The sequence below is a fragment of the Orycteropus afer genome, unplaced genomic scaffold, assembly GCF_000298275.1.
Source record: "Orycteropus afer afer isolate SDZICR_OR568_19922 unplaced genomic scaffold, OryAfe1.0 scaffold00099, whole genome shotgun sequence".
Taxonomy (NCBI): Eukaryota; Metazoa; Chordata; class Mammalia; order Tubulidentata; family Orycteropodidae; genus Orycteropus; species Orycteropus afer.
In genome coordinates, this window is record NW_006921686.1 from 3,930,618 (window position 1) to 3,942,303 (window position 11,686).

The following is an 11,686-nucleotide window of genomic DNA, read 5'->3' on the forward strand; positions in this document are numbered from 1 at the left end:
GTGGTGATTGACAGCCTTGGAAACCCTCTGGGGCAGTTCTACTCTGTCCTCTAGGGGCGCTGTGGATCACAATCAACTCTGTGGCAGTGGGTTTGGTTTGGGCTTTTACTTCTATCAAGATTGTTGTTGTTGTTGTTATGTGCCCTCGAGTCAGCCCTGACTCATAGCGACCGCTCCTTGGGTTTCCGAGGCAGTATCACTACAGAAGTAGGATTGCCCAACCTTACTTCCGAGGAGTGGCTGGTGGGTTTTAACCGCTAGCCTTCTGGTTATCAGTCAAGTGCCTTAGGCACTATAGGAAACCCTATGAGGCGGTTCTACTCTGTCCTCTAGGGGTGCTGTGAGTCAGAATCAGATTGATAGCAGTGGGTGTATTACACTAAAGGTACCTTAATGAAGAGCAGTCTTTTAAGGGTCTCCATTTTTTCAGAAGAAGAATAAAAGGTTAGGTGACCTGGAGCCTGCCTCTGGCCAGAACGATTTTTAACTCCCACTCACCAGTTAAGCCTCAGAACTAGACCAATAAAGCAGTATGATGCTGAACGGAGAACAGATTGAAGTTGTCGGAGATTTCATCTTACTTGGGTCCACAGTTAACACCCATGGAGACAGCAGTAAGGAAATCAGACATCGTGTTGCACGGGGCATGTCTGCTGCAAAAGACGTCTTTAAAGTCTTGAGAAAGACGTCACTTTGAGGACTAAGGTGCACCTGATACAAGGTGTTTTCAGTTGCCTAATATTCACGTGAAAGCTGGATAATGAATAAGGAAGGCTGAAGAAGAGTTGATGCTTTTGAGTTGTGTTGGTGAAGAATACTGAAGTCTGTTTGGACATGGACTGCCAGAAGAACTAATAAATTTGTCCCAGAGGAATTGCAGCCAGAATGCTCCTTGGAAGCGAGTGGCCAGACTTCATCTCACGTCCTTTGGTCATGTTGTTGGAAAGGGCCATTTCCTGGAGAAGGATAATCATGCTTGGTGAAGTGGAGGGTCAGCGAAGCAAGGGAAGACCCCTAATGAGATGGATTGACCCAGTGGCTGCAGTGATGAGCTCAAGTGTAGCAAGGATTGGGAGGCTGGTGTAGAATGAGGCAGTGTTGTTGTACACTGTTTTGTTTTGTTGTACACAGGGTCGCTGTGAGTTGGAGCTGACTTAACAGTGCCTAACAACAACAACTGATTACCATCAAGTCAGTTCTGACTGACTTGGCAACTCCATGTGCGTCAGAGTAAAACTTGTTGCTCCATGGAGTTTTCAGTGGGTGGTCTTTTGGAAGTCAACTACCAGGCCATTCTTCTAGGCAACTCTGGGTGGACTCGAACCTCTAACCTGGGTAGCAACCTGGTACGTTAACTCTGACTCCGCACCACCCAGGGACTCCAGACTTCCTCTAGTATTTCCTAAAACCAAACCAAACTCACTACTGTCGAATCAATTCTGGTTTCCAAGGCTGTGAATCTTTGTGGAAGCAGACTGCCTCATCTTTATTCTGCAGAGTAGGTTCGAACCACTGACGTTTTGGTTAGCAGCCAGATGCCTTAACCACCACACCACCAGAAGCCCTTAGTATTTCCTACTAAAAAACCCAAACTTACTGCCATCAAGTCATTCCTGACTCATAGCGCCCCCTTTGGGTTTTTGAGGTGATAAACTTTCACAGAAGTAGATTGCCTAGTCTTCCTTCTGTGGAGTGGGTGGTGGGTTTGAACTGCCAACCTTCTGGTTAGCAGTCAAATGTCCTATGCAACATGCCACTAGAGCGCCTTAGTATTTCCTACAGAGGTGGCCAAAGTCAGTTTTAGATGATCCGTGGACTTGTTCATGGGTCTGTACTTAGCTTTAATTTTTTTCTTTTACAAAATGTTAATACATGAAACCCCACAGGTGTGCGGACCCACAGGTGTGCGGATAATATTGCTTGGATAGCTTTTTTTAAGGGATCCCCCCCCTCTGACAATGTTAAGAAAATGATGCTACAGGTGTAAGTAAAATTGTGAAGATGAGACTGAGGTTTGGGTAACAGGTAACCCTGCAGCTGTTACAGTTGGATGAGAGGTGAACAGAGGAGGCAGCCCCGGGCTAGTTTGTAAACCACTAATGAACGCACCTCTGCCAAGTGGTTCAAGTATTTTACTTTTCACTCAAGTACTTTTGAGCATTTAAACACGGACCCCGGCCTACAAACAAAAAGGGGCTGATGTGGGTTAGAACCTAGAGACCTGCACCCTAACCAAGCATGGCTCCTACTGTCCCAGATTCCTAGGAGAGAAAGGTTGGGGGTCCCCAAGGTCTGTTTGGACCTAGCAGGTGGTAAGCAATCAATTTTGGGGGGAAGTGGTCCGGTGCTTGCTTTCCCCTAACTCATACACCATCTTGCTCGCCATCTCTGGCCCCCTTCCCATATTTGCAAACTGGGGAGCAAGAGGAGATGAAGGTTGCTCGAACCAAGAGCACAGAATGGGGGGGGAGGGGCGCAACAGACACAGCGGAACTGTGAAGGCCTTCCCTCAACCTCCCAGACAGCGGAAATGCGTCAGTTTATCCGACCCGCAGAGCATTTTGGTGATGGTAGTGAAGCGGAGAAACCAGCGGTGTAACCCTTTGGAAGCCAGAGCGCGCCAGTGGCGTTGAAATAGTTGGAGGGCGCTCGGCCGCTCTCTCCTTTACCAGATGAGGAAACCAAAGCAGAGGCCTGGCCCAAAGATGCTCAGTCTTTGCCTTTCTTCGGCTTTTCCCGATCTCAGTTACAGGCAGATATCCAGGAATGTGCGGAAAACCAAGTGCGAAGTGAACAATTCGCTCGCATTTGACAGCTTCCCGGCTTCCAGCTCTGAAACCATCCAATGAGGGCGCCTTGCTCCGCCCCAGGAGCTGCTGCTCTCCTAACCCGTCTTTGGCCCACCTCTTCCTTTGATAGGCGGGGAAATTGAGGCTCAGAGAAGGCAAGATTTTTACTTAAAGCTGCACAGCAAGTCCGTGCAGGAATAGACACTCGGCAGTTTGTCCACCTGCCACAGTGTCCGAAGCCATTTTAGCTCTGATCATTCTATCACACTCCCACTCTCCACCCTTGAGCCTCAGCTGCCCGGAACATGCCGGATACCCCGCCCAGTGGCGAAGAAAGGGAAGGGCGCGCGTAGAAAAGCGGCGAGCCCCCTTCCTGCCCTCTGTCCCCTTTAAGAGCTGGCCCTTGCGGGACTACGTTTCCCAGAAGGCTTTGCCGTAGCGTTATGTAACTTTCCCTGCGAAACGGCCTCTGGGGCAGAGGAAGGAGGTGGAGGCAGCGGCGGCCGTTGCAGCGGCGGCGGCGGCGGGAGCGGCGGGAGCCTGAGGCGGCGGCGCTCGCGGCCCATCGCAGGGCCGGAGCTGTGCGCCTCGGCCCTGAGCCCGGATCGGCTGAGGGCGCCGACGTGCCTCTGCCTGCCTTTTCAGGGGCTTGGCGAGAGTGAGGAAAAAGGCTTAGGGCCCAGGGGGCGGGGAAGGGGGGCCGGGCCTGGATCCGGCGGGGAGGCCGAGCCGGAGGCCAGGCTGTGGCTCGCGCGGTCCCGGGGACGCGGATCGAACGTCGGCGGCGCGGGTGGAACGCGGGGGCCCGGCGGCACGCGCACGGGGGCCATGGCGTCGGTGCAGGCGTCCCGCCGCCAGTGGTGCTACCTGTGCGACCTGCCTAAGATGCCGTGGGCCATGGTGTGGGACTTCAGTGAGGCCGTGTGTCGCGGCTGCGTGAACTTCGAGGGCGCGGACCGCATCGAGCTGCTTATCGACGCTGCCCGCCAGCTCAAGCGCAGCCACGTGCTCCCTGAGGGCCGCTCGCCGGGGCCCCCGGCCCCCAAGCACCCGTCCACCAAGGACCTGGCAGCGGCCGCCACGCAGGGGCCTCAGCTACCGCCCCCGCAGCCCCAGCCCCAGCCGTCGGGCACCGGCGGTGGCGTCTCGGGCCAGGACCGCTATGATAGAGCCACCTCATCGGGCCGCCTCCCGCTGCCCTCACCCGCCCTGGAGTACACGCTGGGGTCGCGCCTGGCCAATGGGCTGGGCCGCGAGGAGGCCGTGGCCGAGGGGGCGCGACGGGCCCTGCTCGGCTCCATGCCGGGCCTGGTTCCTCCCGGGCTGCTGGCAGCCGCAGTGTCCGGCCTGGGAAGCCGGGGCCTGACGCTGGCCCCCGGCTTAAGTCCTGCCCGTCCAACCTTCGGCTCCGAGTTTGAGAAGGAGAAGCAGCAGAGGAATGCGGACTGTCTGGCGGAACTGAACGAAGCCATGAGGGGCCGGGCAGAGGAGTGGCACGGGCGTCCCAAAGCAGTGCGTGAACAGCTGCTGGCCCTTTCCGCCTGCGCTCCCTTCAATGTCCGCTTTAAGAAGGATCACGGGCTGGTGGGCCGAGTGTTCGCTTTCGACGCTACTGCCCGGCCTCCAGGCTACGAGTTCGAGCTGAAGCTCTTCACCGAGTACCCGTGTGGTTCCGGCAACGTCTACGCAGGGGTCCTCGCCGTCGCTCGACAGATGTTCCATGATGCTCTGCGGGAGCCAGGCAAGGCCCTGGCCTCCTCGGGCTTCAAGTACCTGGAATATGAGCGCCGCCATGGCTCGGGGGAATGGCGCCAGTTGGGCGAGCTGCTCACGGATGGAGTCCGCAGCTTCCGAGAGCCCGCTCCGGCGGAGGCCCTGCCCCAGCAGTACCCAGAGCCGGCCCCCGCAGCGCTGTGTGGTCCGCCCCCTAGAGCCCCATCCCGGAACCTGGCGCCCACACCACGTCGGCGAAAGGCGTCCCCTGAGCCGGAGGGCGAAGCGGCTGGGAAGCTGACCACCGAGGAGCAGCAGCAGCGGCACTGGGTGGCGCCTGGTGGCCCGTACTCCGCCGAGACCCCGGGCGTGCCCTCACCCATCGCTGCTCTGAAGAATGTGGCCGAGGCCCTGGGCCACTCACCCAAGGACCCCGGCGGGGGTGGGGGCCCCGTGCGGGCAGGCGGTGCCAGCCCCGCAGCCTCCTCCACGGCCCAGCCCTCAGCCCAGCATCGGCTGGTGTCGCGCAACGGTGAGGCCGAAGTCAGCCCCACGGCGGGGGCCGAAGCCGTCAGCGGGGGTGGCAGCGGCCCCGGGGCCACCCCGGGGGCCCCCCTGTGCTGCACCCTGTGCCGGGAGCGGCTGGAAGACACCCACTTTGTCCAGTGCCCCTCGGTGCCCGGACACAAGTTCTGCTTCCCCTGCTCGCGGGAGTTCATCAAGGCCCAGGGCCCAGCGGGCGAAGTGTACTGCCCGAGTGGAGACAAGTGCCCGCTCGTGGGCTCCTCCGTCCCCTGGGCCTTCATGCAGGGTGAGATCGCCACCATCCTTGCTGGAGACATCAAGGTCAAGAAAGAGCGGGACCCCTAGGCCAGCACTGCCACCAGGCTACTGCTCCCTGCCCCCCTGGACACCCACCGCTGCTGCGGATAAATTATTCCCTCCCCCACCCAGCCCAGGGCCGTTCCTACCCGTGTACATAACCCCTTCCTCGGCCCTGATGGCCTCCCTGGGGTAGATGCATTGGGGGCGGGGGGAGAAAGCTTGTGGCTCCTGTCCGAGGGGGTATTTGGGGTCCCCGGGCCCCTCCAATTTCCCTCTCCCCTCCTTGGCTTGGCTTTTCTGCTGCTTGTAGTTGGGGGAGAGGTCCCCTCTTCCTTGAAATGGGGGTCTCCTGAAATTTTGCTCTTTATAAACGAAGCAAAAGCATTTTATTGCCCCCCTCCCGCCCCTTTTTCCTCCTTCAATAAACCGAAAGATTTTTTTTTTTTCTTCTGGGTCCCTTAGTTGTCTGAGATGCTGCGCCCCCTTAGGGACGGAGGTAGTCCTGCAGAGAGCACGTTGACTTGTGGCCTCCAGGTGGCGCCCTTCACGCGGGCGGCCTGCCGGCTGTCTTTCACAAAGGCTGTCCGCAGACCTAGCCGGCCGCCCGTTTTCCAGGTGACAGAGGTGAGGCCCAGAGAGGGGATGGCACGTGCGTAGGAGGCACAGCCAAACTTGGGAAAAGGTTTCCATTCAGTCGCTGGTCCCTTCCTTGCATATGGCAGAACGTGGAGGACTTGGCGCCTCCGGGAAGGAGGGGCAGAGACGCTGGGAGGCTGGCTAGAAGTGACGGGCGGTGGGTTCCTGTTGGGCAGGGAGAGAATTGAGGCTAGACTGCTAGAGGGACTAAAGGAGGGAAAAGGAAGTTTACCTCCACAGGGTAAACTAACTGATTTCCTGGAAACAAGGTCGCCGGGGCTCGCCCGGGGTGGTGCCGGAGACCCGCAGAGGCAGACTCCTGGGAAGTTTAACTGGGCTCCTCACCCGCACTTGGGGGGGGGACCAGGGCCATCGCGGGCCACCTTAGAAAGAGGGAGATGCAGCTCCCCCCGCGGCCGCCTCTGATGTGCGCGGCCTTGCCCCGCACCTGTCCGGGTGGGCTGATCATTAACCAGGACTTCCTGCATACTGGCGTCACAGGGCGGGGCGTGAGGCGACCGCTGCAAAGAAAGGGTTAAGGCCAGGGGGCGGCCCCAGAAGCCCAGCCCCCACCCAGGTGGCCGCCTCGAGAGTCTCAGGGAGATTTTGGGAAGGAGGAATGCCAGGGTGCATCCTGTGGGGGAGGGGAGCGGAGATTAGGGGTATGATGCCCTCCGCCATTCAGCGACACGTGGAGACCCAAGGTCACCCCCAGATCTCAAGAACCCAAGTGTTTTATCACCCCAGTCTGGAGCGCCAGACCGTCCTGACCCCCTCCTGGTTACCCAGGTGTCCGCCTCACACCTGGCAGAGTTACCTGTCTCAGTATTAGCAACCCTGGGGGTTTATCCTCCACATCGGGAGGGTCCTAATAGCCTGAACCCCCAGTTTTTGGACCCAGGGGGTCCCATCCCCCAGCCACCTGGTATCGGGTCCTCTGTCACCCCTGGCACTGCCAGCCTGGGCTCTGGGCAGGGCTGGGAAAACCACCCCTGATTAAATACAGCCAGACGATAAGCCTGGAGCAAGAGAGAGACGCTAGGGCTCCAGGCCTGGGCTCCCCTCCCAGCCTCTCCTGGCCCATCCTGGCTGCCTCGAGGGCTGGGTGTCTCCCCTGACCCAGGGCTAGAGGTCTCCAGCCAGCAGGTCCCTATGCCTCAGTGCGGGCCAGAGAGCTGAGCAGGACACCTGGTCCTTTAAGAACAGCTGGTGGGGGGTGGGGGGTGGGGGCCAGGGGAGGCACCCCCAGCCTGGCTGGTGTGTATTCTAGATAGAAGTTGGGTTAACCATTAACAGAGCAGAAGGCCTGACCTGTGTGGGTGTGGGGGCTGGATCCGTCCCCCTCCCCCCAGGCCTGGGGTGGGGCCAGGGTGGAGGGGCTTCTGGGTTTTTTTTTGGGATCTGTGAGTAGGTGAAGAGGCTTGGAGAAAGGGGAGAAGCAGAGAGATCCAGGCAAAGATGGGGAGACAACAGGAGTGGGGAGAGAGTGAACCAGCTCACTGAGCGGCAAGGAGACTGAGGAGGAAGAGAGCAAGCCAGGGAGAGACCCCTGAGCTGAGGGAGATGAGAGAAACGTTGAAACGGTCAGGAGCAAGAACCGAACGGTCAGGAGCAAGAACCGAACGGAGGGAGATCCAGAGAGCTTGAGGGAGGCGGAGTCTACAGATGGGACACTAATAGAGACGACAAAGGAGGGGGAGAGAAGAGAGACAGAGAAGGGCATGTGAGACAAAGCGTGTGCTACAAAGGGTTCAGTGCGATCGACCAACCAAAAGGTGGGTGGTTCGAAGCCACCCAGAGGTGCCTCGGAAGACAGGCCTGGAGCTAAGCTGCCAAAAAGTCACAGCCTTGCCTAGGTGGCCAGTTCTACGCTCCACACGTGGGATCGCCGTGAGTCGGGCTCGACAGAAGAACAGAGAGATTAAAATAGGAGACATTCCGAAAGCAGCACAAAAATAATAATTTAAGGAGCATGTGAGAGGAGGAGATGGGGTTCTGGGAAGGCAGAGGAAGGCACAGGTTTGCACTAGAGCTTTAAGACATCTTCAAACTGAAGTCCTGGGAGAGACAGAAGGACAAGGCTGGGTTTGTCTTAGGCACCCAGTCCCCAGCGCTCAGAACAGGGCCTGGCTCACTTCCTCATCCTCCAGGTCTCAACTCAGCCAACACCTCCTCCAGGGAGCCCTCCTAACTCAAGGCTGCTTCAGATAGATGCCTCTTCTGGGCTCCCAGGGGCCCTCAAGCTTCTCCCATCCCAGCACTGCCTGCTGTGGGTCATTGCTTTCTGGAGACTGGACTGTGAGCTTGCGATGACAAGTCTGGGGCGGTCTTAGTCACCACTCTGTCCCCAGCATCACCTAGCCCCGGTTCCACCAAGTCGGTGCTGACTCATGGCAAGCCCGGGTGTCTCAGAGTAGAACTGTGTTCCACAGGGTTTTTCAATGGCTGATTTTTCACGAGATCACCGGGCTTTTTCCCCCAGGAACCTTCAAGGGGCCTCAAAAGTCCAACCTTTCAGTCAGCAGTGATTGCTCTAACCGTCCATACCACCCAGGGACTCCTCACCCATCACAGGGCCGGTTTAGTGGATGAATAAAGTAATGGATTCCTTCTCTCCCTCACAGGAGTTCTGATGGTGTCATGATTAAAGCATTTGGCTGCTAACCAAAAAGTCGATGACTTGAACCCACCAGCCACTCTGCAGGAGAAAGACATGGCCGTCAGCTTGCATAAAGACTGACAGCCTTGGAGACCCTGTGGTGCAGTTCCACTCTGTCCTCTAGGGGCGCTGTGAGTCAGAATCGACTCCACGGCAGTGGGTGTGGTTTGGGCTTTGCTTCCATGAAGATTGACAGCCTTGGAAACCCTCTGGGGCAGTTCCACTTTGTCCTCCAAGTCTCTGTGAGGCAAAATCGACTCAGTGGCAGTGGATGGGTCTTTCTTAGCGCCCGTTGTGTGACCAGCATTGGAGGCCCTACTGTCCTGGAGCCCCTACCTTCAAGTGGAAAATACAGACAGACCCATAAAATATGCTATGCCATGGAGTGTCAAGTCCTACAAAGGAAAAGACCAGAGGAGAGCTAGAGAATGGTAGAAGTAGCTATTTTAGAGAGAGAGGTGGGAAAAGGCTCCCTGACAGTGGAGCTGAGGACTGAGAGGGGTGAGGGAGGGAGGGCGCCGGGGGAAATCTGAGGGCAGCATGTGCAAAGGCCCTGAGGTAGGTGCTTGCTTGGTTTGGTGTAGAAGCGGCTGGGGGAGCAGTGGGGCAGGATCATGGGAAATGAGGTCAGAGAGGTCATGGGGGGCTGTCAGGGACCCCTACAGGCCATGATGAGGACTTTAGAGTTTGTTCTAATGGGAACAGTGGAGAGTTTCAAGCCGTGGTTGGAGGGATGGAGCGAAAGCCACAGAAATAGCTAAGAATCATCCGGGATGGACAGCGACACGCCGTCTTACTCTGTGGCCTGGACCCAAGCAAGGGCCCAGTCCAGATGCTCAACAGCAGGTGTGCATGAGTGAACGAGCCCCTAACCGACAGAGAAAAAGTCATCATGGCATTCGGACGGAGGGGCCAGCCTCAGAGACCCCCAGGGAGAGGCCAGCTGAGGACCTGGGGACGCCCGGGGCCAGCAGACGCAGACAGCAGCCCGGCTGAGACGCCCTATTCCTTCCAGAGTCCTCCCCACCCGGAAAGCTTCCCTGGAGCTGGAAAAAGCCGCGGCCCCCTGCCCGCCTCGCCCGTGGCGTGCCCACTCACACCTCGGGTGCAGGAAGCTGGCAGGCCCCACAGGAACCTTTCTGTATGGGGGGGGGAGTGGAGGCCAGCGGGCGGCAGGGACGAAGGGAGAGGAGTGTCTGGCGGCCGGGCAGCGGGCAGCGGCTACACAAAGGCCCCAGTGTCTGCCCCTCCTGCCCCTGGGTACAGATATAAATAATATGTACATACACCATATATATATATATATATATATATATATATATATATATATACACACACACACACACACACACACACGCTAGTGGGCTGGAGCTGGAGGCTGGGGGCCACACGCTCCCCAAAGGGCCCAGGCATGGAGGGGCCCTGGGGGCTCTGAGACCTACAAGGAGGATAGCTGTCAAGACTGAGAGACGCCAGCTGAGAGGGACCCGGAGAGACAGGGAAGGAGAGAGAGTGAGGAGTAGGAGGGACACACAGGCAGAAGCTAAGTGGCAGAAGCACTTGAGTTGCATGAAGTCGATTCTGACGGTGACCCCATCTGACAGGAGAACTGCTAATTAGGGTTCTCAACGCCATGACCTTTTGGAAGCAGATCATCAGGCCTGTGTGGATGGGTTCAGACCGCCAGCCTTTTGGCCAGGAGGCAAGTGTTCAACCTTTTTGTGCCACCCAGAGTAAACAAAAATAACAAACTAAACGCACTGCCGTGGAGTTGATTCCAACGTGTAGCAACCCTGTAGGACAAAGCAGAAGTACCCCATAGGATTTTCTAGGCTGTAAATAAATTTCTACAGAAGCAGACTGTCTTATCTTTCTTCCACAGAGCACCTGGTGGGTTCAAACTGCTGACCTTTTGGTTAACAGCCGAGAGCTTAACCACTGGGCCACTAAGCCACCCTCTGAAGAGAGAGTGGGCAGAGTCAGATAGAAACAGATCAGAAAAACAGACCAAGAAATCGAACTGCACCAAAGAGAGACAAGAAAAGCCAGAAGAAAGAAGACAGTGACCAAATGCAGATGAGGGTTGTTAAAAGACAAAGTTGGCCACAGAGAAGGCCAGGTGAGAGGACATAGGGGCACAGACAGACACCCAGGGAGGGACCCAGCCAGAGAGAAGCAGGCAGACAGGGCTGGAACCAAGGCTGGAGGCCCCAGGAAGCTGGTGACCACAGGTGGGGGAGGGTCAGGGCCCGTCTCCCGTTTGGGGACACCACCTGTAGGGCTCTGGCCCGCCCAGCAGGCCGAGGGGCAGGGAGGGGAGGGGAGGGAGGTGGCCCTTGGGTTCCGGATCTTGGTGTTTACCTGGGGCAGGCACTGCAAACAGGCTACTGGCCTGGCCCATGGCAGGCAAGGGTGGGCCCCAGCCCTGGCACCAGCGGGCCTGACACGCCCACCTGTGGCCTGGGCAGTGAGTAACACACACCGTGACACCTGGATCGATGGTGACACATAGGGGGAAAGACAGAGTGGGACACAGTGCCAGACACATGGAGACCCACAGTGACTAAGACCCAGACACAGTGATAGATGCATAACATGGTACAGGTAGAACAGTAACAGGAACACACTCACACTGAACACAGAGTCAGACACATGGTGACAGCACATAGGACATAGTGACGGGGACACACACCAAACACGGGCAAGACACAGGGACAGCACACAGAACACAGTGACAGGGACACACACCAAACACGGGCAGACACAGGGACAGCACACAGAACACAGTGACAGGGACACACACCAAACACGGGAAGACACAATGTAACAACACACAGGACACAGTGATGGGGACACACACCAAACACGGGCAGACACAGGGACAGCACACAGAACACAGTGACAGGGACACACACCAAACGGGAAGACACAATATAACAACACACAGGACACAGTGACGGGGACACACACCAAACACGGGCAGACACAGGGACAGCACACAGAACACAGTGACGGGGACACACACCAAACACGGGCAGACAACACGGTGACAGCACACACAACA

At 57.4% G+C, this 11,686-nt stretch overlaps 2 protein-coding genes across 2 annotated transcripts in view; both read left to right on the plus strand.

Annotated features, from left to right (window-relative positions):
- LOC103198848 (Myb related transcription factor, partner of profilin) overlaps positions 1–2,849 on the plus strand; it is a 15,466-nt gene extending 12,617 nt beyond the window's left edge. Inside the window, exon 3 of the mRNA XM_042781241.1 lies at positions 2,747–2,849. Coding sequence (XP_042637175.1) covers positions 2,747–2,849 — 103 coding nt within the window. The remainder of the gene's footprint in view (positions 1–2,746) is intronic.
- A 768-nt stretch (positions 2,850–3,617) lies between these two features.
- IRF2BP1 (interferon regulatory factor 2 binding protein 1) lies at positions 3,618–5,372 on the plus strand. Its single transcript, XM_007942893.2, has one exon. The coding sequence runs from the start codon at positions 3,618–3,620 to the stop codon at positions 5,370–5,372; it is 1,755 nt and encodes a 584-aa protein (XP_007941084.1).
- The last annotated feature ends 6,314 nt before the right edge of the window (positions 5,373–11,686 follow it).

What these genes read in the sequence shown, in the direction of transcription:
- IRF2BP1 (XM_007942893.2), top strand. Translation starts at nt 3,618, where the DNA reads ATGGCGTCGGTGCAGGCGTCCCGCCGCCAGTGGTGCTACCTGTGCGAC.